The following is a 27,876-nucleotide window of genomic DNA, read 5'->3' as shown; positions in this document are numbered from 1 at the left end:
TATATACATGCTACTCCAAGGTGCTTTAAATGTATTACCATGTGAATTATCTTCAGTTAATTTAACTTAATTTAACATATTTTCTTAATGTTTAATTAATGTTTAATTTTGAAAATGTTGATCAACCGCTTTAGGGAGATTATGTGTGGGTGGACTGCAGTGATGGGGTGCAAATCGGAGCTGAAGTCAGACTCTCTGACACTGGGCAACTTCAGCTCATCGACGATGAGGGAAAGGTAAGATCTGCAGCCAGTCTTTCCGCTGATGGTGAACAGCTGCTCTTGACTCTCTAGAAGTGTAGCTGATGTCTTCTTTGGCATGATTTCCAGGAGCACAAGATTAAGAAGGATAACTCTCTGAAGCCCATGCATCCCACATCGGTGAAAGGTGTGGATGATATGATACGGCTGGGTGACCTAAATGAGGCTGGACTGTTACGGAACCTTCTAGTGCGCTACAAAGAAGGATCCATCTATGTGAGTTCTTAAACACCACATCAGATAAATCATGTATTAAATGTTTTTTTTATTATTATTAATAAATTGTTAACATAAATATATTTATTAAATTGCTTTCAATTTCAAGATCCATCAACCCAAAATAGCCAGAATAGAGATTGAATTGTTTACTTAATTCACCAAGTTCAGTTCATTCACCAGCTGCTCTTTGCCCTTCCTGTTTAATAACAAGATTGTTTCCATAGTTCCAGTTTTGATGAGCGGATCATATTGTTATACAACATTGACATACCCATTATATAGTAAATCTGACCTACCAACTTTACAGTTCATAGCACTAAGCAGTTACATCATGTGTATTATTCATCCAACTGCAAAAACTTTCATAGACTTTCATCACATGGACCTTTTATAATCTTTTTTTTTTTAAAACATAATTTTTTTGTTTGTTTGTTTGATTTGACAGACATACACAGGGTCGATTCTGGTGGCAGTGAACCCTTACCAGCTGCTGCCAATCTACACTCCGGAGCAGGTGGAGCAGTACGCAGACCGGCGTTTGGGTGATCTCCCCCCGCACGTCTTCGCCATCGCAGACAGCTGCTTCTTCAACATGCGCCGGAACCGCAAAGACCAGTGCTGCATCATTAGGTCATTCAGGCATTCATACTTGGGTGAAACTGACATTTTGTAGTACAGTTTAAAACTATATGGTTTCACAGAAAAATCTGTCTCTATTTACGAATGTTGTTACAAACCCATCTGATCTTCTTTCATCTGTGGTACAAATGTTTTTTTAAGGATATTCTGGCTACTCTTTTCCATATGAAGATAGTGTCTCTAAAAATGACAGAAAAAAAGCACTATTATAATTATCATAAAAGTGGTGCCACTAAGTGCAAATAGTGATAGATAGTAGTATTTTATTTGCACTTAATGTAAACACTTGTTAGATGCTATTTATACTTAGTGCTATTTATACTTAAAAAGAGGCATATACTAATTGCACCTCAGTGTATTGTAGTGTATTCTAAAACAGAATGCAATAATAACAACATATTCAGCGTATATTATTATATTTATTAAAATCATAAATGGTGGCTGCTTTTATTAGGACATTACTGGTCCCTACCCCTAAAGTCGTCCCCTTCGCTTACCCCTAACCCTATCTGTTAAACAATTTATCCCCACTATTAAAAACTCATTTGGCACTTTATTTACACTTTTTTGAGTATTTTCCTAACTTTTATTTAAAATAAACGTCTCTCTGAACTGATATACAATGGGAAAAGAATGAGTTTGAAAAAAACAATGCAGATTTGAACTTGGGTCAAGTTACCAGGCGTTTTGTCTGGCTCAGATAATCAGATAATGCTGGGTGGAGTTAAGCCCAAAGTATACTTCAGCCATCCAGATTCTGCGATGGTCATCAGAAGGGTCCGTGGATGTCTGCACGTACTGTCCGCAAGTCCACCATATTTTCCGCACTTACAGCCAAAGTAATATACTTTGATAGGCTTGCGCACTCAACCGTGCAACGAAGCGGAATGCTGAAAATTAACTATACCTGGGCCTTTAGTGTAAATATCCTCTGCCAACAAGGTGTGCTAATTGCTCTTGATGTAAATAGACTCTCCGTAAAAGTTGTTCATATTACTTGTGTGCTATATTCTTTTGTAGTCCATTTAAAAGCATCTATAGAGGTGAGAATTATCAGTGAATAATGACCTAAGTTTCTCTCTCTTTACATTTGATCCAATTTTATGACACTATAAGGTGCTTTATATTGCATTTTTGAGCTTGACTGCCCCAGTCCCCAATAATTTCATTATATTGAAAAAACTGTCCTGGATATTCTTAAAAAGTGTACCTTTTGAAAGGTTTGAATCTAAATAAGAACGAGTAAATAATGACACAGAATTCATTATAGAGTAAGCTATTAAAATTCATTGCAATATAATACTGTAAATGGCAGGTTTTATGTGCCAGCTGTGCAAACACCCAGAACAAACTGGGCCTGTATGTTGACAAAAAGTCGGACTGACTCCAACAGCTGTCTTGCATTCTGTTGTTTGATGTGTTCTGAGAGCATCTGTATGTGGTGTGTTTGTCAGTGGGGAGTCTGGTGCTGGAAAAACAGAGAGTACCAAACTCATGCTGCAGTTTCTTGCGGCAGTGAGTGGGCAGCGCTCCTGGATTGAGCAGCAGATTCTAGAAGCAAACCCTATCTTAGAAGGTAAAGTTACTTATAGGATGCTCCTGCATCACTCAATTTTATAGTTCCTCGGGTAAGCATTTCAGTATTAACATCAATTCTTATTTTGTAGCCTTTGGTAATGCAAAGACCATCCGCAATGACAACTCCAGTCGCTTTGGAAAATACGTTGACATCCACTTCACTAAAAGTGGAGCAATTGAGGGCGCCCGCATTGAACAGTACCTACTCGAGAAATCACGTGTTTGTCGACAGGTAAACCACCCTGATTATTAGATTGTGTAATCTGTTGAAATATTTCAGGGCAAGATAAAGCAGATGAAATGTAGAATTGTTTGTTTGCCCAATAAATAATAGTGTATTTTTGGCACAGGCCCCACAAGAGAGAAACTACCACATTTTTTACTGCATTCTCATGGGAATGCCTCCTGACCAAAAGAAGATCCTGTCTTTGGGAAACGCTTCGGAATACAACTATCTCACCATGGTATTGCTCATAATAAAGTCTATATCTTGAATTCTTCTCTCTTTTCATATGTATTTACATATATTTTGTCAAAGTCATTCTGGAGCGAGAAGAATGATGTGACATTAAAGTTCACCCCAAAATGAAGATTCTGTCATCAGAATTTCTTCTGTAGAACACAATAGATGATTTTTTTTTAATGAAAATTAATGTAGTTTGGACCATAGATATCATATATAAAGGCTAGATGTCTCGTGCGCGCTGCTGGCCAATGGAGATCGACGTACGCACACGGCGGCCATCTTGCCACAGTGGACTCGCTCACTCGTTTAGTGGTGCATATACTTTTAAATAACCATAACTTGCTCAATTTTCTATCGATTTTCAAACGGTTTGGTTTGTTATAAACGTCAGAGATGTAGTTATGACACTACATACATACACTGCATACATATGAATAATTATAACATACATGTTCAAGCATTCGGAATTATAGCCACGTTAATAACGTTTGTAAGAAACCAAACCGTTTGTAAATCCGTCAATATTTCAGCGAGATATGAGGATTGTGTGCATGCTGATCACTCACCTAATGCACAGCTTCACTGTGGTAAGATGGCCGAACGGTGATGCCGGAAGTGACTGCGCCATAAGACATCTAGCGTTTATATATGATATCTATGGTTTGGACCCTCAATGCTCTTTTGAGTTCCTCAGAAGAAATAAAGTCATACAGGTTTGGAACGACATGAGAATGAATTAATTTTCATTTTTGGATGAACTATCCCTTTAAGTATCATTACATTAAACATGATTATGTTGGATTAGGGTCAGTGCACTACATGTGAAGGACGGGATGATATTAAAGAGTTCGCAAGCTTCCGTTCAGCAATGAAGATCCTGACGTTCACCGAGAATGACTCATGGGAAATTAACAAGCTTCTGGCTGCCATCCTACACTTGGGGAATGTAGACTTTGAAGGTAAGGAGTTATTAAGAGCCAATGTAAGAGGAAATGCTCATTTGATATTTATTTGCATTTTCAATTTTCAAGACACCATTATGAACAACATGGAGGGCTGCGATATTCTTTCCTCTGCACATTTCAAAATGGCTGCACAGTTATTAGAGGTAATTGGAGACCAATTTTGAAACCAGTCTCGTCTTTGAGTAGCACACTCAAGCTCATAGATATGTTTTTTTTTTGTTTTTTTTGCAGGTGGCCCCAGATGCCCTGGATGTGAGCTTGACACGACGCTCTTTGATGACCAACAGGGAGAGTGTGACTAAACCTCTGACTTTAACACAAGCAATGGATGGCAGAGACGCCTTTGTAAAGGTTGTGCATGTACTGAATGTACTGAAAAAAAAAAAAAAAAATGGGCCAAGCCAAAAATGGCAAAATATTTAGTGGTGTTTTAATGAGTCATTTTATTCACAAATTACTGGCCAGGAAATTAGCCAGAATTGCACAAATACTGTTAATGGCTTCAAACAGTTCATGATTGAAAAATGTCTCCCAGTTCATTTTCATTTAATGTTCACTATAGGGTTCACATCTGGACCACTTCTTGGTTGTCTTTGCAATTTGGGCAGGAACATTGTCTTTATAACTGTTCTGCAATATTCTCCTGTACTCCAAAGCATTAAATGACTTTTCACTGTGAAGTAGCTCACCAAAACCAGCAGCTAAAAAGGCTCCCCACACAATGACACCTCTTCCTCCATGCTTCACTGTGGTAGAGATGCATTTATTATTATATTTCTCAGCAGATTTTTGAAGACATTGCTCTGGAGCTTCACCATGCAACTCATATTTCATTGTGACTCATCACACAGAACTTCCCATATTCTGCCAAAATCTTAATTCTGTTTTTCTGAGACAGCAATGGCTATTCAAGTAGTGCATTTGCTTAAATTTAGCTAATTTCCTGACCAGTAATTTGTGGTTAAGACGATTATAAGCTTAGTGTTTAGCCAATTTGGGCTTGTCGGATCTTATATACTCCAATATAGAGCTGTCATCTTCTATCTGTGTGCAGGCCATCTATGGAAGATTGTTTGTGTGGATTGTGTCGAAAATCAACAGTGCCATTTTCAAACCACCTCCTGATGACCCCAAACATCTCCGACTTTCTATTGGTTTGTTGGACATTTTCGGTTTTGAAAACTTCAAAAGCAACAGGTTTGTAATATAAATATGTTGTAATGTAAATACTTGAGGTCTCTCATGTTATTACAAAACCGTATGACTTTCTGTCTTCTCTGGAACACAAAAGATTTTTTTTTAAAGAATTTCCTGTCTGCTCTTTCCCTTTTAATTAAAATGAATGGAGACCAAAACACATAAATCTATCAAAAAATAGTTTTTTTAAAAGCAGTCCACACAACTTGTGTGCTGTAGGCCAAGTCTTCTGAAGCCATATGATAGTTGTGTGATGAATAGACTGAAATATAAATTGTCGTTTACTGAGAACTCCTAATAAATTTGACCTCATTGTGTCACATTAGTTTTGAAATGTCAGTGACAATTGAAGCAATGACGTTTAATGCTATTGATGCTCAACCAGAGCCACCATAATTGATTTTAGGGCTCTATCGAAAGGCAAGTTTCAGTAAATAATGTAGCACATGAGTCCACTTTTGTAATGCTTTTATATTCATTTTCACTATATGGAAAAGAGCGACCAGGATATTCTTCAGAAATTCCTCTTTTGTGTTCCATTGAAAAAAGAAAGGAAGTCTTACAGGGTTTGGAACAACATGAGGGTGAGTAAATGATAACTAATTTTTTCATTTTAATGTAAAGTATCTTAATTCTGTCTGTGATTCCTACAGCTTTGAACAGCTCTGCATCAATTATGCCAACGAGCAGCTTCAGCAGTTCTTTGTGAAACACATCTTCAAGCTTGAACAACAGGAATATGCTCGTGAAGACATAGTCTGGAAGAACATTGAATTTAACGACAACCAGTACACGCTTGATGTGCTCGCCATAAAGCCTCTCAACATTCTCGCTCTTATTGATGAAGAAAGTCACTTCCCTAAGGTTATAAAATATTTTTGCTTTTATTTACAACATAGGATATCCTTTGATTATTTTTTTATCATGCTATGTGTGATCGATGTGTATGTATTGTTATCTCAAAACCATATCTGTAATCACAATCTGTAGTGGAGTAGTTATATTACAGTTATATGTACAGTTATGTACAGTTTACATTTTTTCCAGGGCACTGATGCTACCATGCTCAACAAGATGAATCAAGTTCATGGGAAGGGTAATATCTACATGTCCCCAAAAAATAATCACGACACACAGTTTGGAATCCGCCATTTTGCTGGAGTTGTCTACTATGACTCCAAAGGTAATACAGGCTATCAAACTTCCTCACAAAGTACTTTCCCATTAGTGTCTTTGGCTTTAAAAATGGAAAATGTTTTATGAAATTTACTGTGAATATAGGTTTCCTTGAGAAGAACAGAGATGCTCTGAGTAGTGATGTCATCCAGTTGATGCAAACATCATCCAATAAGCTCCTAAAACAGATATTCCACAGTGAGCTCAGCACCACAGAGGCGAAAACTACCACCAACCACACTATCGTCACCCCAAAAAACTCACTGCGGGTAAGTTAACACCAGCTAAAGGCTATTAGGGTATACACATCCGCTGTACACTGTCAGGAACAGTATATAGACAAAAGTTTGTGACAGAACAACACCACACCTATATGTAATCGTTGAGCATATTACTTCAAAGTCATGGGTGAGAGAGAGCTGGACCTCCTTAACAGCTTCCACTCTTCTACAATGATAAAAGGTGATAAAATGATTTTCATGTGCCTTCCCTCTTGTTTGCAACATCTTTAGCAAACAGCAGACTCAAAGAAGCGAGTGCCTACATTAACTGGTCAATTTCGGCAGTCGCTAGACTCTTTAATGAAGACTCTAGCTGAGTGCCAGCCGTTCTTCATTCGCTGTATTAAACCCAATGACTTCAAGAGGCCTATGGTAGGTGGTTCATCCATTTCTCCATCCTCCCTCAATGTACATGAACTGACTTTTCTCTCAATGACCCACATTTCCATTATTTTTTCAGCTCTTTGACAGGGAACTGTGTATCCGTCAACTTCGTTACTCTGGGATGATGGAGACTATCCGCATCAGGAAGGCCGGCTTTCCCATCCGCCACACATTTGATGAGTTTCTGGAGCGCTACCGTGTGCTGCTAAGGTCCAGTGTTTGTGACCCCAAAACAGTGAGAGATTCTTTAAACTATGAAGATTATGTTGATTTTGTGTTGTATGACATGATTCAGTGTTGCAGTTGTTTCTGTAACATACATTGGTACAGTTTTTGAAGGTTTTGTAAGCGATTTTAGCCATTTTGCTAACTTTAACATAGTTTGCCACTGAATTAGACCGGCCACATGAGTGGCCACCATTCATCCACCAAACCCTGCCCCCACAGAGACATGTCAGCCAACCTGATGTCAGCAAAACACTAGTATATAAAGGGCAGAGAGGCAAAAAGCGCTCTCTGATTGGCTAAAAAGGGTGGCCAGTCTATTTTGTTGTTGTTGTTTGCAGAGTTCATGGCTCATTTCTGTGATCTCCTTCCAGTATTAAGGGTATTTTATGTGTGGTTTTTCAAAACAAGTATTTTTGCCTTAAAAGGTTAGTTCACCCAAAAATGAAAATTCTGTCATCAGTTACTCACCCTAATTTCGTTCCAAACCTGTAAGAGTAATTAATAACAGAATTTTCATTTTTGGGTGAACTATACCTTTAATTTCAGTTAAATAAATAAATAAAATAAATAAATATTGGGCATGGCCCATACTTGTTTAGCCAATCAGAGAATGCCTTTTACATGCTGGCATTTACTGACATCAGATTGCTGACAGTTTTTTGGATGGCAGGATTTTGTAGCAGAGGTTAGCAAAATGGCTAAAATCTCTTGGAGCATGTTTAAAAGTGTGCCAATGTATGTTGCCATAAGACAAAATACTTTTGTATTAAATAAATATTCTTAAAATAATAAGCCAAAATAAATTGCTGTGTTGCTTCTCAAGTAAATAGATCTTTATTCAAGAATTTTTCGATGGGAATTTTAGATGCATAAAAGTTTTTTTGCATTATAGCACCTTGAATATTAATGTTAACTAAATCATATTAACTGTAATATTAAAGGAGACTGCCAAGAAATGCTCTGAAAGCATCTGTGAGAACGTTCTGACTGAAGATGACTGGAAGATCGGCAAGACTAAAGTGTTTCTGAAGGTACTGAGGTGAATTTTACAAGTATAGCATTTCTAAAGTTGATCAATTCTAACACGCTGCTTATTTTGCATCAGGATTTCCATGATACTGTTTTGGAACTGGCACGAGATAAGGCTCTGAATGACAAGGCACTTCTTATTCAGAAAGTCCTGAGAGGTTACAAACACAGGTAAAAGACTGAGGATAATCTCCTATGTCTGTAAAGAATTTACGCTGGTTTACCACTCGCCATTTTACTTTCTTGTAGGAAAGCGTTCCTGAGAAAGAGAGGAGCAGCTTTGACCATACAGAAAACCTGGCGTGGACACAAAGTCAGAAAAGTTTACAGAGTGGTGAGTTGTCCTTTAACGGCCGATTGACAAGATGATAGTCATTGCTTGTACATGTTTGTAGAGTTTCACTTGTCTTTCTGTAGGTCCAGTTGGGTTTTGCCCGTCTGCGGGCTCAAGTGCGCTCTCGTCAGATGGCCTGGCAGTATAAACAGAAGCGACAGGCAACTCTTCTGCTTCAGACTCAGACTCGTGGATATCTGGCGAGGAAGGAGTGGAAACGAAAGAGAGAGGCGGTGATCCTCCTGCAGGCTTACACCAGAGGAACTCTAGCCAGAAAAGCTGTCAAGAAGAAGAAGAGAGATGTAAGAAACTATGTTTAGATCACAGTTTGCTTAACATCTCAAGCTACATGTCATCATCTACCTCTTTCCCTGTTGTTTGCAGGCTTTCCTCTCACTTCAGGAACGTAGGGCAGAAGAACTTGCTGCTCTAGAAAGACAGAGGAGGCTTGAAGAAGTTCTGCAGCAGAAAAGAGAAAGAGAGGCAGCTGAACAGTTTGAATCCATCACTGACCAGGAAATGGTGGATGATATCTTTGGCTTCTTGCCTAGCATGGTTGGCGGACAGGAGGGTCAGGCGCCTGCGGGCTTTGAGGTGAGAGATCAAACTACTCAAAGAAGCATGATGTTAACACTGTAAAGCCTACTGTAACTTTTATAAGGCCTCTAAATTATCAACATGATCAATGCTTTGCTGAAATACCTGTTGTAATTCTTCTAAATGCCTTCTGTCATCTGATTGATAGTTTGACTACTTTTTTAGCAAGTAAAATACTTTTTACTATAATTCTAAAAATATAAAGTAAAAATAAGAATAACTTTTATATTGTTAGTAATATTTGAAGTTGTACTCTTACTGAACTGAAGCAACTTAGGTTTATTTGATTATTATTACATCATTGTTTAGAGAAAATAAATTATAAAAGGTTAGTATCGAATATGATATATCAGGCTTTTGAGGAATGTTTATTTGTACATCTCTCGATCATCATTGTATCGCATTACATTATATGTTTTGCCACCCACATTGAAAACTACAGAGTTTTGATTATAAATCTGAACATTTAAATATCATCTTAAGACATATTATTTGGAGAGAGAGCGAAAATTTTTATTTTTATACATTGTAAGTAGTCTGCTATACTGTTATAAGGATCTCATTAATTTACATGGCAAACTATCAGTGTTTCATCTTACTTTCTGGACATCTCTGAGTACAAATTCAACATCTGGACAACATCTGCATCAAATTCCAAATTTTTGCTCAGTTTGGGCCTTTTTTTTTTTTTGAGTATGAGCTCTATATTCCCCTATATCATAATTAGCCATAAAAGTCTGATGTATCAAATATGTGTGTGTGTGTGTGTGTGTGTGTACTAGTTTGACCTACATCATCAGGACCCAAAGTCCCTATATTGTAGTGTGTATTCAGTTTTCAGGCCATGCCCCCTACATTATGAGGACATGCTGATGTCCTTATAATTCAAAACACTAAATAAACATACTAAATAATTTTTTATAAAAAATGTAAAAATGTAAAAAAAGGAAGTTTAAGGGGTAGGTTTAGTGTTAGGGGCTATACAATTTCATTAGCTTTCAAAAACCATTATGCCTATGTAATGCCCTCATAATGATACCAACATGTGTGTGTGTGTTTAGGACTTGGAGGGAAAGCGGGCTGTGCTTGAAGAGTTGGATCTGGATGATGCTCCAATGATGGAGATTCCAGAGGAAGACTACGATGATTTGGATGAGTACTCCTTCTCCAAGTTTGCTTCCATGTCCTTCCAGGGTGCCGCCACACCCACACATATTCGGCAGAGAATACGTCAGCCACTGCTCTACCATGAGGACGAGAATGACGTCCTGGTAAAGTCACCTTTGACTTTGACCAGCTTTTGGTTGGTTTATGTTGTGTCATTTATCCGCAACATGGCACAGTTTTTGTTACGTTGACGAATCACAATAAAAAAATGAAAGCTTACTACTGACCTTCTCTTCTTCTCCACAGGCTTCACTAACAGTTTGGTGGATGATCTTGAGATTTATGGGTGATCTTCCCGAGCCAAAGGCTCAGGGGGTCTCGAGAGGTGGACCAGCCTTTGCTGATCGCTCCGTGCAGCAGGATGTGGCGTCCAGACAGGATAGACGCCTCAGCCATATGGTGGGCCTGGACCAGGTGAGGAAACATTGCATTACATATTTCACTGCTGAGAAAAACAGCAAGTCTGACCAGCTGGCTGCACAGCTAACAACAGCTTAGACAGAGACCAGTTTAAACCCTATTCAATAATAAGAATACTCAAGGATCCTGGACACCTGTCAACATATTTCCTTTTTCTCAATGTAAGAAAAACAATCAGCAGTCTTTTGTTTAAATATGCAAAGGATGTTATGAAAGTGTTCATTTCTCTTTATTTTCAGAGAATGAGAAATACAAGAAACGCTCAGAACAGGAATGTCACTACAGGTCCAGAAGAGGCTTCCCGCAACAGAAAATCTTCAACTTTCACAGACATACTGTCCCGGAACAGAAAATCTGTTCAAGACGAGGGTGTTCCAGGCCGTAAACTATCTACCATGCCAGAGCAGGGTCCTAAAAACAGAAAGGCCTCAACTTTCACTGATATAATGTCCCGAAACAGAAAGATCTCGACAACTCCTGAGGTGCTGTCACCAAACAGAAGACCCACTAGAAAACCATCTGTTATAGCAGAAGAGGTAAGACACATAAATGTTGCATAAATTGGTCAATGATGTGGCACTCATCTATTATTTTAATTGATTAAATAGATAGGACAACAAATATATATATATATATATATATATATATATATATATAAAGATTTATTAATTATTTAATTAATTTAGACTTTTTGTTAATGTCATTAGGTCTTGTAAAGTATCAGATAACTTGACCTGTTTATGACAAGACAAGGTTAGTTCAGGTTGTAAAATGTCATGTGGTGTGACATCCCTCCCCCACGTACATAACAAGTAATGAATTTATAATTCTTGATTATTGTAAGAAATGCTTTTACCTTGAAAATTGTGATTATTAAAAGGTTTTAGAAAATAATTATCACACATTTATTTAGAGTTAAGGAAAATGTTACTTGATAGTAACACCACATGACATTTTTAGAGTGATTGTATAATATATTCTATATATATATATATATATAAATGGTCTAAAAGTTTTTCCAAAACCATATGAAACCAACATGAATACAAAGAGTACATTTTTAAGAACTTAGCACGTTTTTTAAATTAGATTTTCAAAATAATTTTTTTCTTTTCTTTATCGTAGACACTATCGTTGAATTAATTAGTCATTAATTCAAATATTTAAAACTTATGTATTCCTGCACAAACCATTCTTTTATTCAACTAAAGATAAATGTGACACTTTGAATTTATAGTCTTAACTCACTAACTCTTCATTTTAAGGCAGAAGATGGGTCTGAAGTTGTCAAACAACCCACTGTGCAAACTATTAGTGAAGAAGATGAAATCAACGGAGACGGACTCACCCTGGACCGGCCAATGACATCTCTTGAAAAGTTGCACATCATTGTTGGATATGCCATTGTCAGACGTGACCTCAGGTTGTTAATTATTCAATACCATAAGTAATCTATTGCTTAGTGGTCAAATGTTTCTGCTTCTAAGTCCTTAGCATCTCTCATTGTTAGGGATGAAATCTACTGCCAGATCTGTAAGCAGCTCCAGGAGAACTCAAACCGTGGTAGCTTCTTCCGTGGCTGGATCCTCTTGTCCATCTGTTTGGGCATCTTCCCTCCTACTGAGCACTTCATTAAGGTGAATGAAGAATATTCTTCCTTAATAATCTCTTTGATGCATCATGTCACTCTTGCTTCATGGGGTAATATATTTAAAATAAGTAGTTCTAAATGTATTCAGTTGTGTTGAACTTGTCTCATCTGTTCTCGTCCTCACAGTACCTGCAAAGTTTTCTTCGTTTTGGTCCTGTGGGATACGCACCTTACTGCGCTGAGCGACTGAGGCGTACTGTTGCCAACGGAGTGCGTGGAGAGCCTCCCAGCTGGCTGGAGCTCCAGGTGAAGACACTTATGCCTTGTTCACACAAAAAGTGATTTTTGGACTACACAATATTCGACTACAGCAGGCATTTTCAACCCGGGGTGCAAAAAACAAAAACTGAGAGACAAAATTTATTTTTAGGACTTTCATTCTGCTTTCCAAAGACTGGTCAGAAATCATAAAATAATTGTGATGATTGTGCTGTATTGACAGCCCTAGTGTAAGGGAAAAATAATCTGCATATAGTTTTGTAAAATGGCAGAAAAAATAGTCTTAATAACAAGTAAATATTTTCCAGACAATATTTGCTTTAGCACAGTGACAATATAACAGCCATATATTTAATTTAGGGAAAATATGGGATATGGGATTTTATAGATGAAAATTTTAGGAAGTTTATAATAATTTGAGGTCCTTAGCATCAAAATGCTTGAAAACCCTGGTATCTCACAGGAGACGGATCATGTGTGCTTCAATGTCTTCAATGATACTCATAGTCATTGCTTATTTAGATAGTTACACTTTTCTGAATATCATCATGACGATGGGCGGCTCATCAAAAATAATGGCTTTCGGTGATGTATGTGTGAAAACCTCTTAGGTCTTTATTCTCCTGTGGTCCAGAAAGTCATGCAAAATGTAATATATATCTACTATAGTTTTGACACTACTATTCAAGCCCTCTCTGTTCAATCACAGGCCACCAAGTCCAAGAAACCCATGGCCATCTCAGTGACTTTGATGGATGGCAGAACTATCAGTATGCCTGTAGATTCTGCATCCACATCTAAAGAGGTCTGCCAAATGCTCTCACAGAAGGTCAAACTTCAGGACACATTTGGCTTCTCACTATATATGGCTTTATATGACAAGGTATGAAGCCCTCAGACTGAATTAAGAGTTTAAGTCAGATTTTGTTCATGGTTACCCAGTATGATTATAATTTAAGACATGGTTTGGTACTCTCTCTTTCTAGGTGTGGTCTCTAGGTAGTAGTCGTGAGCATGTGATGGATGCCATCTCTCAGTGTGAGCAGGAAGTGAAGAGGAAGGGTGGGCAGGAGCAACACGCCCCCTGGCGTCTCTACTTCCGTAAAGAGATCTTCACACCTTGGCATGACTGCAGCCAGGATAACGTTAGCACAGACCTTGTCTACAGACAGGTCATCAGAGGCATGAAGTATGGAGAGTACCAGTGTGAAAAGGTGCGCTTGAGATCATTTATTGTATTAGTTATGATATTAGTGGTTTAGTTCATTAAATACCAAATTGATGTTGGACTTTATTTTTAATTAAAGCTGCAGTCCGTAACTTTTTTGGGTTAAAAATGATCCAAAATAAATGTTTGAGCAAGTACATAACCAGCCAGTGTTCAAAACTATCTGCTTGCCTTAGCTCGATTCAAAACTGTAAGCTTGTAATAATGTTTTTAATTCCAGTGGTGCTGGTGGATTTCCACGGGAAATTTGAGCATGTCTTTGCGTCATTACGTCACATCTGTACACATAAAGAAGAAGTCTCGGCTAGTAGGATATATTGCGTGTGAGGATGTTGGAGGTGGAGATTTATAGCTTTTTCTCACAGCATTTGATATAATTAAACTTATCAATTTGATGGCAGATCCAGAAAGGTTCAAACGACAATCACAAGTGACAACTGGAGATTCACTCATTGTAAAATGCAAAAGACTTTGGACTTCAGAGTGGCTACAGAAAAAAGAGACTGCAACCGGCCAATGCGAAAACAAGGATAAATATCGAAAGGGCATTAAATGTAGTCATGCAATGCTGATGTTGTTAACATTAACAATTTGAGAACAAAGTATAATTTGCACGTTTGACGTGATATGATAAGCGATCGTTAGATATAATCAGCGCAATTTACTGCAAAGCTTTTTTCCCTTAGTTGGTCAGAACTAGTGGATGTTACTTACTTGTTCAGATGACATTTTCCGGTGAAAATTCTTATGTTGGTCATACTTCCAAAAAGTAGAATCTGTGATTCAGAATGACAGTATCCACAACGCACAGTGACTGACAGCTGCACATTCTCCTCAAAACATTGGATTCATCTCACGTAAAGTTGATAATTCCACGAATAACTGCAATTGCAGATTACGAACAGAGATGGCGACAAAGTGGAAAAACTACGGACTGCAGCTTTAATTTAAAAAAAAATACTTTTTACTAATTTACTAATTTTTTGGCAATTATCTCACAATTTGTAAAGATACATTTCGTGATTTTATTATGTTGTGCTGACTAAAATGGCAGCTGTCTTAGCCGTCTTAGCTGATTTACTGACACTTAGTGGTGTGGATGGAGCATCAAGCAAATGCAATTGTTTTTCCGTAATCAATGCAATTGTTGAATTGTTTTATTCGCTGTCAGCCATGATTACTTATTCCAGTGGGAGCAAGTCAAATCAAGTCACATTTATTTCTATAGAACTTTATACAGTACAGATTATTTAAAATCAGCTTTACAGTAATAAACAGTATTAATGTTGCAAAGTTCTTCAGTTATGAAATGAAAACAATTTCAGCTGTAATACAGCTCTAAAAATACCATAGTGTCATTATTCAGCTCAATTTAGTTCAATGTTGATTCAGTTTAGTTCAATAACAGTGTGAATGTTGCAAAGCTCATTGGTTATGAAGCGAACTCAGTTCGACTAAGCTATTCAGAAGATAATTGTGTAATTTTTCATCTCAAGTCAGTTCAGTGTGGTTCACTTTAGTTCAATAATATTGCAGTTCATAACATTTTGAGACAAATTTGATTCTACTATTAAGCAGCCCTACGGCTCTTATCATTATCCAGCTCAATCAAGTGTCAGTGATAATATTACTAAATATCAAGTGTCTTTTAAACTTTTTGAAAGTGACTGACAAAGCGGGTTATTGGAATACAATGAATAGTTTTTTGCTGATGATATGATCTCAACATGGTGGCCCCCATGAGGTGACCATGTTGTGTTATTCATTCCATGGTATTTCACCTTTCTATCAGGAGGAAGACTATGTTGCACTTGCAGCAAAGCACTTCTATGTGCAGTTTGGATCAGACGTCAGTATGGAGAACACTAAGACTGTAGTTAGGGAGTGCATTTACTCCAAAATACTGGAGGCCAAGTCAGAAGACAAGTGGATCCAGATGGTCAACACAGCACATGCGCAAGTAGAGATGTTTCTTATGCTGCTTATGTTAAAATAATAATAAAAAGACACTTTCCACTAGTATGTCACAAGCATTTGTCTCTTTCTACTAGGGCCCATTCATAAACTCTCGGACCAAGTCTGATAAAGTGAAAGCAGAGGTGGTTGACTATGCTCGTCAAAAGTGGCCCATGTACTTTTCCAAGTTTTTTGAAGTTGCCAAGTTATCTGGTATGTATTGCATGCTAAGATCAGTATTACATAAACTAGCTTTCAAAAGTTTGGGGTCAGTAAGATTTTTTTTTTTCAAGTAAATTAATCAGTTCTTAAATACTGTTCTTTTGAACTTTCTCATCAAACCGGGTGGGTTAGGGTTGCATTATACATGTATAACAGTTTCCACAAAAATATTAAGCAGCACAACTGTTTTCAACATTGATCATGATGTAAAAAGAAATGTTTCTTGAGCATCAAATCATCAATAGAATAATTTCTGAATGATTATGTGACACTGAAGACTGGAGTAATGATGCTGAAAATTCAGCTTTGACATCACAGGAATACATTATATTTTACAATATTTTCAAGTAAAAATGTAATTTTAAATTGTGGTAATATTTCATAATATTACTGTTTTTGCTGTATTTTTGATAAAAAATCCTATGCAGCCTTGCAACCTCAAACTTTTGAACGGTAGTGTACATTGCAAATTAGACCATTTCCACAACTAATGCACAAGAATAGCTTTTGTATAATTTGATAAATGAGATTAGATCCGTGTCATTTCAATGTTCAGGTCCTCCTCTACCAAAGAACAAGTTCATCCTTGCCATAAATTCAACGGGAATAACATGTCTAGATGAGCGAGAAAAGAATCTTCTGGTGCTGACCTACCCAGAGCTCACTGGGGTCAATGCTATTAGGTGGGCTGGACACCAGTTAATGATTGATGGGCTTGTATAATGTTGTCATTTACAATTTTAAAATATAATATTTTTGAATTAAATAAATATGAGTGATGCTTTCCTTTGTAATTCCTTCCATGAATTCCACCTGCCTCATCGCCTCCAGAGAAAGGAAGTGTGTGTGTTTGCTGACTATGAAAGGAGACTTCACTCTGAATTCAATTCAGGCCGTCGACATCTCTGATCTGGTAGCCATGTTTCTGGCAGGCCTCATACAACGTTCACAATTTGCTGTGACCCTACAGGAGGTTAATAGACAAGGTCAGAAGAGACAATAAGTTGCATACATTTCAGTAAATAGTTTTTTTTTTAATCATGATCTGTCGTTTGACTTTGTTGTTGTCTAATGAAAAATCCTTTGGCTTTTTTTTCAAGATGATCGAACATTTCTCAGCTTTAAAAAGGCAGAGCTCATCTACCTCATTCAGGATGATGAGTTCTCTGCTGCCCGTGGCTGGTTGAAGGGTAAGAATGAGCGGACGGGAGAAATCGGTGCAGTCCCTGCGGATGCTGTCTTGATTCTTCCAACTCTTACGAAGCCAACCAATGAACTATTGGTAAGAGCTTGAATATATATTTAGGGGTTCAAGCGCATAGCGCTGAAACCCTATTGTAATTGTTACATTTTCCAAGGAGCAGCATTCTCCCCTAAAAGTGATCGGGCAGACCAAACCGTAAGTCTTAGAGACTTGAAACTTTGAGGGCTGGTCGTACTCACACCGACTACAACGTCACCAAGGCCCGCCCCGATCGGCCTTGGGGCCGCTACAGCGGTCAAAAGTATGGAATGGCTCATAACTCCTAAACTGTCAGGCTCAAGTGTCTTATATCGTTAGAATCCTTGGCTCAAATTTTTGGACTATTTTTTAAAAACTTTTGCGAACTAGTCCTAGGTTTTTGGCCCGATCGGAACTGAACCAGTGCAGCAAGATTCTCTGGAGTCTGATTGTCAATAGTTATTTAAAAAAAAATAGAAATTACGGTTCACGGTCCCAGGGGCGCGCCAAAATGTTCAAAGTGGGAGGAGCCACTTTTACTAAAAATGGCTATAACTCGTGAACGGAATGAGATATTTTCACCATACTCAGCGCACCTATGTGAGAGCTCATTCTGTGGTCGCTTTTAAAAGGATGCGGTGACTGCCCACTTGGTGGCGCTATAACAGGAAACAAAACATGTAAACGGCTATAACTACTTCACCGCTAGTCCGATTGACTTGAAAATTGGCATGCCATGTCTTTGTCCGAGCTGACATGTTTGTATATGCGTACATTGACATATCTAAAAAAACATGTCCGCCATCGGCCAATGAATTACTGTTAACTGTTAAAAAACTTTAAATTCATATATTTCCTACGGTAAACTTCCTGTATTGGCTGTAAATGGTAATTTCCATGATTGAGATGGTAACAGGCTTGCTAAATAAAACATAACATCTTTTTACGCATGTGCTTAAAGGCCTTGAAAGCGATTGAACCCCGAAAATTGGTGCTCGCGGCTATATTTTTTTCATGCTTTCCTACTGAGTTGAAAAGTACTTTAGATCTGTGAAGGTCTGGGTCATGGAATATGTCTTGATCATGTTGGTTTATATTTCTAATATTATTTATAATATCTAATCAAATATTTCTAAAAGCTCCTTGCATTCTGACTTTTTTTTAGAGCCTGATCAGCTTGTCCCCAGATCAGAGAAAGACCATCATAGACAACACTTCAAAAGGAACCATCACTGAAAGAGTGGCTCCTTCAACTCTCAAAGAGTTCTCCGTTGAATATTTCAGGTACTTGCAGCAACTCTTTGACCACAATATTACATTACATTCTGAAGTGTTTCAGAAGCAAACACAGTGTTGTTTCTGTCATTTTCGCAGGCAGCCTATCAAGGATGTGAATAGACAAGTGATCGCTAAGAATGCGCCACCTGAGAGGCTGTGGGCAAACTCCAGAGAACCCATCAGACAGCCCCTGCTGAAGAGACTAGTGGGCAATCCAGATTTAAGCCCACAGGCCTGCCAGGCCTTTACTGATATCCTTTTCCACACATATTTTGGTTATTATGAACCTTGATTATTGCCACAGTAGTAGTTGGCACATTACTATTTACCTAATACATATCCAAAAGATATGACAACTATTGTATTTTGATGTAGAGTACCCTAAACGGTAACACTTTACTTGAAGGGGTGTGCATAAGACTGACATGACACCTTCATAATCATGACATGACACATGTCATTAATATGAAGGAGGTTTTATGCATGTTAATGGCAATTGTCATTAAGTGTCATTCACTCAATTATGTCATTTTTAATGCAAAGATGACATTGTTTGAGATGTCTTTGTTATGACAACTTGACATAAACAAATACATCATAACCTGTCAGTGTCTTTGTCATGACAACTTGACAGAAACCAATACATCATAACCTGTCATAAATGTGTCATAAACATGACATAGCAGATTTATTATCAAACTTAAGAAACTACTTAGCTTTATGGGTTAACATTACATTAAACTGTCATGTTTAGACATTGGCTTTCATGAGGCCATTATAACTGTGTCATGAATATATTTCTGACCACTTTTTTTCCCCAGTATTCCAGTATTAGTTATAAAATAATTTGACAGTATTAATACTTAATAACATTTTAATGACAAATTCAATTTGTACCACTGGAAAAAAAAGTGGTCAGAAATACACTCACCTAAAGGATTATTAGGAACACCATACTAATACTGTGTTTGACCCCCTTTCGCCTTCAGAACTGCCTTAATTCTACGTGACATTGATTCAACAAGGTGCTGAAAGCATTCTTTAGAAATGTTGGCCCATATTGATAGGATAGCATCTTGCAGTTGATGGAGATTTGTGGGATGCACATCCAGGGCACGAAGCTCCTGTTCCACCACATCCCAAAGATGCTCTATTGGGTTGAGATCTGGTGACTGTGGGGGCCATTTTAGTACAGTGAACTCATTGTCATGTTCAAGAAACCAATTTGAAATGATTCGAGCTTTGTGACATGGTGCATTATCCTGCTGGAAGTAGCCATCAGAGGATGGGTACATGGTGGTCATAAAGGGATGGACATGGTCAGAAACAATGCTCAGGTAGGCCGTGGCATTTAAACGATGCCCAATTGGCACTAAGGGGCCTAAAGTGTGCCAAGAAAACATACCCCACACCATTACACCACCACCACCAGCCTGCACAGTGGTAACAAGGCATGATGGATCCATGTTCTCATTCTGTTTACGCCAAATTCTGACTCTACCATCTGAATGTCTCAACATAAATCGAGACTCATCAGACCAGGCAACATTTTTCCAGTCTTCAACTGTCCAATTTTGGTGAGCTCGTGCAAATTGTAGCCTCTTTTTCCTATTTGTAGTGGAGATGAGTGGTACCCGGTGGGGTCTTCTGCTGTTGTAGCCCATCCGCCTCAAGGTTGTGCGTGTTGTGGCTTCACAAATGCTTTGCTGCATACCTCGGTTGTAACGAGTGGTTATTTCAGTCAAAGTTGCTCTTCTATCAGCTTGAATCAGTCGGCCCATTCTCCTCTGACCTCTAGCATCAACAAGGCATTTTCGCCCACAGGACTGCCGCATACTGGATGTTTTTCCCTTTTCACACCATTCTTTGTAAACCCTAGAAATGGTTGTGCGTGAAAATCCCAGTAACTGAGCAGATTGTGAAATACTCAGACCGGCCCGTCTGGCACCAACAACCATGCCACGCTCAAAATTGCTTAAATCACCTTTCTTTTCCATTCTGACATTCAGTTTGGAGTTCAGGAGATTGTCTTGACCAGGACCACACCCCTAAATGCATTGAAGCAACTGCCATGTGATTGGTTGATTAGATAATTGCATTAATGAGAAATTGAACAGGTGTTCCTAATAATCCTTTAGGTGAGTGTATAATGTAATGTTAACCAGTAAAGCTAAGTAGTTTCTTAAGTTTGATGATTAATCTGCTATGTCATGTTTATGACATATTTATGACAGGTTATGATGTATTGGTTTATGTCAAGTTGTCATAACAAAGACATCTCAAACAATGTCATCTTTGCATTAAAAATGACATAATTGAGTGAATGACACTTAATGACAATTGTCATTAACATGCATAAAACCATCCATAAAACCATGTGTCATGTCATGATTATGAAGCTGTCATGTCAGTCTTATGCACACCCCTTCAAGTAAATTGTTACCGTATAAGCACCGATCCATGAGTAAGACTTACCAGCTGACCTGGTTATCCAGGAAGGATACAACCCTAAGTGTGTGCTGATTCCTTGACTGATATAGTTTGCACCTATTCTGAAGTATATGGGTGACTACCCTACCAGACAGATTCAGAGCCCTCTGGAACTCACAGACCAGATCTTCGGTCCACCTACAAGAAATGAGGAACTCAGAGACGAGATCTACTGCCAGATCATGAAACAAATGACCAGCAATAACAACCGGTAAAAAAACAGAAGTTGATACTGTATTTCTTTCCTTGTGAATGCCTGTACACTATCATTCAAAAGTTTGTGGTTTGTATGATTTAAAAAAAAAAGAACTCTCTTGTGCTCACCAACACTGCATTTATTTAATCAAAAATACATCAAAAACAGTAATCTTGCTAAATATATATGCAATTTAAAATAACTGTTTTCTGTTTTAATATATTGAACAATGTTATTTATTCCTGTGACGGCAAAGCTGAATTTTCAGCAGCCATTACTTCAGATATACAAAAATAACTGAATTGAACGTTCAAAAGAACAGAATTTATTTGAAATAGAATCTTTTGCAGAAGTCTTTACTGTTACTTTTGATCCATTTAATGCATACATGCTTAATCAAAGTATTGAAATATTAATTCCTTAAAAAAAAGTCATAAGCTCTTTTGAACTTGGTACAAAAATGTGACACAGTTTCACAATAGTTCTGTACAGTTTTCCTTTTGGGATTTTTGTTGAACCATAGTCAACTTGCCCTTTATAACGGCGAGGGGAAACTACGGTATGCAAACTTTAACTTAGATCCTTCAGCGAACCATTTTTTTTTAATAAGCTTCTTTTTTTAAGTTTGATAATTTATTATTCAAGAATTAGGTTTAATTATAGTAGTGTTTTTTTGTATGTTGTTTTGTTTTTCATACCTAATCATCATTTCTGGTTATGCTTAACTATTGCCAGTATATTTAATTCAGATGCAGTTAAAGTTCCAAGAGATCCAGTCAATTTCCTTTCCAGCACAGGACCAAACAATCATAATTTACACTGTTTCAAGTGCCAAAATGTTGTGCATCATTATGAAATTAAATAAGCAATGTGCATTTCAGGAAAGAATTGTGTAAACTTTCCTGTTAGCTGCCATAATACCTTGGAAGTAAGAGATAAATCCTAAATAGTCAAAATGGTCCTGCATAGAATTAGTCTTAGAATTACAATTCTATTAGCAATTAGAATTAGCAAATAATTAATTTGAATTCCTCTGTCTGTTGTGCATGAGAATCAACAAGCATCAGGTTCATTGAACTGATTCATAGTTTCCATCATTTTCATTTAAATACATCTAAAATCACTATGAAATCAAAATTGACATTTCTTGCTTTTTTATGGAATTTTGCAGTATTGATTTTAAATCCAATTGAAGTTATCCATGCACATCATGTACCCTCATAATCTTTAATCAAAATTAATTCAAATCCCTCTTGCAGCGGACATCCCTCTTACATTTATGACTTATTTACCGGTGCGAGGGCGGGACAACCTGTCACTCACATGAGATCACAGCAATAGCAAGGATCTGATCAATTCGATCAACAAAATCAAGTCCCGCCCAATATTTTTATTTTTCGAGAAGCTGTTTCACTCGGATTATGTCAAAATAGGGATAGTCACAACTTTCGTTTCATGCCGATTTTAAAGCACTTCTAGACATTAGATAGTAATTTGCCATTTATATGCTATGTATGTATTTATAGGTAAATATGGAATTTTAGATGCTATTATTATAATTATATTAATTTATAATAAATAAATGGTAGATTATAACGGTGAATTAACATGTCCAAGTGTTGTTTGTGAATCAGGTACAGTGTGGAGCAGGGCTGGCAGCTGCTGTGGCTGTGCTGTGGTCTCTTCACTCCCAGTAACTCTCTGCTAAAACATGCCCAGCGTTTCATTGAGACACGCAAACGAGAGCAATTGGCCACAGACTGCCTCCAGAGACTCCAAGGGGCTCGGAGGTATGACATATGCTTAACCACGTTTCATTTCAACCCAATCTTTTATCTTTACAAATGAGATTAAATGGCTTTGTGGGTAGAAGAACAAGAAGAAATTCAATGAATAAACAGACTTTAAAGTTGAAATGAACTGATTGTACATTCCTAAGTTTCATATCATGTGACTTCAGTTATAGAATCACTAAAAGCTAATGTTTAAGTCACTGTTCATAAGCATAATGCTTGTATTGTTCTTACTCTTTGAACTTTGGCTGGCTTACCTGGGAGCCATAACCTATTGGAGCTCATCTCAAACAGCATGTGTGTTATATTACTGGACTGCTATACTGTAAAACATATGCTGGCAGTTTAGCATTTTGAAAACAAGCCTGACTTATTTGTTCAAAATGGATAATTGACATATGATAATTGATGATTATTGGTGTTTGAAAATGGCACACTGTTGCACAGCAACACCTCTCCTTTCATTAGCATGTTTGGAAGACTGGAGCAAATGCCAGGAAAGTAATGGGATAGTACAGAATTTACAGCGGCTTCATCTGCCACTGCAACTGTTCAAAGACATTTGGTCCACTGATGCAGCCCTATAGTTGAAATGAGTCCACAAGCTGGGTCACAGATGATGAGAACTGCATTGTTGATTTGGTGTGATAATATAAATGTTTACTGTGTATAAGACGACATTTGTCATTGTTTCTGAGCTAGAATGGAGCCCAGAAAACTTCCACCTCACCAGGTAGAGGTTGATGCAATTCAGCAGAACAGCACCCAGATCTTCCACAAAATTCAGTTCCCTAATGCCACTCAAGAGGTAACACAACATATAAACATATATATATATTTATATCGTGGTCTGTCTGAATACTCAATTCTGATTGGCTGGAAGGTAATAAAACCGTTTAATGCAAAGGTAGTTCCAAGTGAGTTGAAGCACAATTCGATATTAATGCACTGTTTTCATCGAAGCACACACACATACGTCACTCGCACACATAGAGTGGAGATCACGCTGCGCACACACAGAAACATTCAGAAGCACAGAAACTTGTCAACGCTGCCCCGCGACTTTTAGTAATAAAATAATTTTGCTACTGAATCGCTATATTATATTTCTTCTCAGCAACGAGGGGGTTACATCGCTATTCTGAAGTAATTAAACTCACAGCTTCGTTGTTAATGGACAGAGAGAGATGCTGAACAGACATAATTTGTATATATTTGTATATATCATTTAGCTACACTTATTTAGTAAAATTTGTATTATTTTTTTTATTATTTTTAATTATAAAAATATTGCAACAAGCACGAAATTATGCAATGGCATACAATGCAAAACATTCCTGATTGGTTTGTTGTTTGCAACACATTCTGACTGATGCTTTCAGGACTATCAATTCATTTTTGCAGTTTCAACAAAGCCTCATGGATGTAAGCCAGATAGATAAGATTATTTTGGGGACAATCATGTGGAATACATCACCAAAACGTTGCAAAACAACGTTTAAGTTTATAAAAAGTCATAAAAAGTGGATATACAAGATTAAACAAGTAATAAAAACTCAGTGAGTGTTTTAGCGCAATTTTCTGACGTCATGGGATCACAACACTAAGAGATAGTAAATCTTTTTTTTTTTTTTTTTTTTTTTTTTTTGTGTGTGTGTGCGTTCCCGAGATTAGACCTTCCTTAACATAATGCCGAAAACCCGAAGTCTCTAGGTGGTCTGGTTGAGGAGGAGATAGAAGTGCAAGATTGGTGCGCATAGACAGAACAGAAATCATGAGTTAACAATCGCAATTTTGTCCGTTGGAAAATTGCGCTAAAAATGTTTACATTTTCAGTGGCAATGCAGGACTGGCTCAAAATGGCAAGTGACCATTCTGTCATCTGGCCTAAGACTCTCACAATGAATAGTAGACCCCTCTGTCTATTTGTGTGTGTGTTTCTGTGTTAGTAGCCTAGTTTGCACCACAATAATTATTGTACAGTTCAAAATGGTAAAATAAAAATAGCAGTTGAATAAACATGAAATCTACAATGATTGCCAAATGCAAGTTATGCATCTTATTCCTTAAATCAATCCAGTGTCCCTGAAATTTTTTTTTTTTTTTGCCCTTCTGGACAGAATTTTGAGGTGTCAACCAACACCAAGATAAAAGACCTGGTCCAGAGCGTTTCTAAAAAACTCATGTTGGCCTCAGCTGATGGTTTCAGCCTCTTTGTGAAGACTCCTGATAAGGTTTGTACCCAGGCTACCGTGATGTATAACTAACAGCCATGGCTGTAACCTCGTATTCAGAATCTTAAAAACACATTTTGTTAAATCTCTATCTGATTATTGGAAGACACGTGTCCCCCTCTGTTTACGGTGGTCAATGATCCCATGTTCCTTTATTAATTTATTGCAGAATTTTTACACATGCTTTTTTCTGTATGTTATTCTGCCATTCTCTTTCTGTCAGGTTCTGAGTCTGAATGAAACGGACTACTTCTTTGACAGCCTGAGACAGATTACTGATTGGTCCAAGAGAGCTAAGAGAGCGAATCAAGGTGAGTTTCAATAGGTGGGAACTATTATGTGTTTTTTCTAGATCATTGATTAAGTAGAACAAGTTATTCACAAGTCAGTCACTGAATTCTAAACTATTGACATTGCTGGCACTGTTTTAAACAGCAGGGGGTCCAGTGACTGTACCTTACACCGTTTTCTTTATGAGAAAACTATGGTTCAACATTATCCCTGGGAGAGATGTGGAGGCAGATCTGATCTTCCATTTCCCACAGGTACTGGCAATCTGTGTCATCTTGATAATGTATGGATTCCCATGTAGCTCTCCTGTAAGAACTGTATATTGGTAACCGTAGGTACAATAACATTCAAAAGTTAGGGGTCAATAAGATTTTTGTAAACACTTTTATTCAGCAAGGATGCATTAAATTGATCGAAAGAAACAGTAAATACATTTATAATGTTACAAAAGATTTGTTTTTCAAATAAATGCTGTTAAACAAGTGTGAAAAAATGTAATGGTTTCCATTCCAACTGTTTTCAACATTGATAATGATAATAAATTATTCTTGAGCACCAAATTAGCATATTAGAATGATTTCTGAAGGATTATGTGACACAAGACTGGAGGAATGCCTGTGGAAATATTATATTGTATTAATATTTCACAATATTACTATTTAAATGGTATTTTTGATTAAATAAATGCAGTCTTGGTGAGCATATGAGACTTTTGAAAACATGAAAAAAACAGTGTATATTATATTTTCTCCTTTTTCTCACACTATTTAGGAGTTGCCGAAATACTTGAGAGGTTATCATCGTTGTACCAAAGAAGAAATGGTGGCTCTCGGCGCTCTCCTCTTCAGGGTGAAAGTGGACAATGATAAAACTCAGTTTCCCATGATTCCTAGGATGCTGAAAGACCTGGTGCCTAATGACCAGCTTAAAGCCATGTCTGCTGATGAATGGAAGAAGGTCAGTTCCAGTACACTGCTCTTCTAAGCATTGACGTTTATGAATGAATGCAGCATATATGTAATATTATGTTTCTAAAGTGTTTCTTGTACACAAACATTCCTCAACAGCACATTTTTGCTGAGTACAATAAGCAAGCGGGCACGTCTGTGGATCAGGCAATGGTTGGCTTTTTAAAGATCGTCTATAAATGGCCTACATTTGGCTGTGCCTTTTTTGATGTGAAAGTAAGCAATTTGAGTCTGTATCACAATACATTTTTTGCTAATATTGCTTTTAAAAACTGTGCATAATATGATGCTTGATATTACAGCAAACATCAGAGCCCAATTTCCCTGACATTGTGAGGATTGCCATCAGTAAACAGGGCGTCACTATCATTCACCCCAAAACAAAGGTATCATCAAAACGCTTTTAAACAAGTATTTAAGTAAGACCTCAGATGAGTGGTAAAACTGTAAGCTTCAAAGTGAAGTCGCATTGTCTGCTTAAAATATGAATCATCTATCATAACTCTGTCTCCAGCTTTGATTTTGTTGGACTAATTGAATTCTTCTTCTGTTCAAGGACATTCTGGCAGTGCATCCATACAACAAGATTGCAAACTGGTGCAGTGGAAGCACATACTTCCACATGACTATAGGAAACCTTGTCAAAGGGAACAAAATCCTGTGTGAAACTTCCCTGGTAAGTGACAGATGTTGTTTACTTCAGTCAAAGAAATGTTCTGCCTAGTAACATTTTTCAGATCTCAAAATAACAGAATTCTGTGTTCTTTAGGGCTATAAAATAGACGACCTGCTGACTTCCTACGTCAACATGCATCTTAATGAGAGGAAAGGACAAAGAAGAAATCAGCACTTTGACTAAAGATAACAAGCATAAGGAAAGCGTATGGAAAACGTAGCCAATGATATATACTCTGTTATTAATTTATCAAACTGAACATTTGTCTGATTTTATTTTTCAATGTGATATGCTATATCTTGCAAAATGTGTGATGCCAACGGATATGCCTATTTTTTCTTAATATAATGCCAGAATGTGTGAAGAAGACATGTGTGTAATTTCAGTTTGTTTACTGGTTCACTAATATTTAATGATATAAATGAATAATCATGGTCTTTGAATCATACTTAGTTTTTGATGTATTTCAAGTTTTCATGTGAAATTGTTAAATAAATGACTATGAGGCGTAA

General features: G+C 37.3%; 1 protein-coding gene across 1 annotated transcript; it reads left to right on the top strand.

Annotated features, from left to right (window-relative positions):
• The first annotated feature begins 138 nt into the window (after window positions 1-138).
• myo7ba (myosin VIIBa) lies at window positions 139-27,876 on the top strand. Its single transcript, XM_084128570.1, has 46 exons — window positions 139-236; window positions 330-476; window positions 925-1,109; window positions 2,573-2,694; window positions 2,786-2,928; window positions 3,047-3,160; window positions 3,968-4,121; window positions 4,194-4,270; window positions 4,359-4,478; window positions 5,182-5,324; window positions 5,978-6,188; window positions 6,372-6,507; window positions 6,606-6,769; window positions 7,013-7,153; window positions 7,242-7,400; window positions 8,335-8,424; window positions 8,499-8,593; window positions 8,672-8,756; window positions 8,840-9,058; window positions 9,141-9,350; window positions 10,415-10,624; window positions 10,767-10,934; window positions 11,180-11,476; window positions 12,206-12,363; window positions 12,451-12,577; window positions 12,718-12,837; window positions 13,520-13,693; window positions 13,797-14,024; window positions 15,831-15,998; window positions 16,090-16,207; window positions 16,773-16,899; window positions 17,048-17,202; window positions 17,317-17,498; window positions 18,604-18,722; window positions 18,813-18,967; window positions 21,264-21,417; window positions 23,037-23,192; window positions 23,898-24,003; window positions 25,316-25,429; window positions 25,653-25,740; window positions 25,865-25,974; window positions 26,492-26,677; window positions 26,788-26,904; window positions 26,991-27,074; window positions 27,245-27,364; window positions 27,458-27,876. Exons 2-46 carry the CDS (start codon window positions 366-368, stop codon window positions 27,545-27,547), a joined length of 6,510 nt encoding a protein of 2,169 aa, XP_083984696.1. The 5' UTR covers window positions 139-236; window positions 330-365; the 3' UTR covers window positions 27,548-27,876.

This window comes from Abramis brama, assembly GCF_963993115.1.
Source record: "Abramis brama genome assembly, chromosome: 11".
Lineage (NCBI taxonomy): Eukaryota > Metazoa > Chordata > Actinopteri > Cypriniformes > Leuciscidae > Abramis > Abramis brama.
This window is presented reverse-complemented; position numbering and strand designations above follow the sequence as displayed.

What these genes read in the sequence shown, in the direction of transcription:
- myo7ba (XM_084128570.1), top strand. Translation starts at nt 366, where the DNA reads ATGCATCCCACATCGGTGAAAGGTGTGGATGATATGATACGGCTGGGT. An exon ending in GTGTTTGTGACCCCAAAACA is followed by an intron (nt 7,401 to 8,334) that starts GTGAGAGATTCT and finishes GTAATATTAAAG; the next exon opens with GAGACTGCCAAGAAATGCTC. An exon ending in ATGACCAGCAATAACAACCG is followed by an intron (nt 21,418 to 23,036) that starts GTAAAAAAACAG and finishes TTTGTGAATCAG; the next exon opens with GTACAGTGTGGAGCAGGGCT.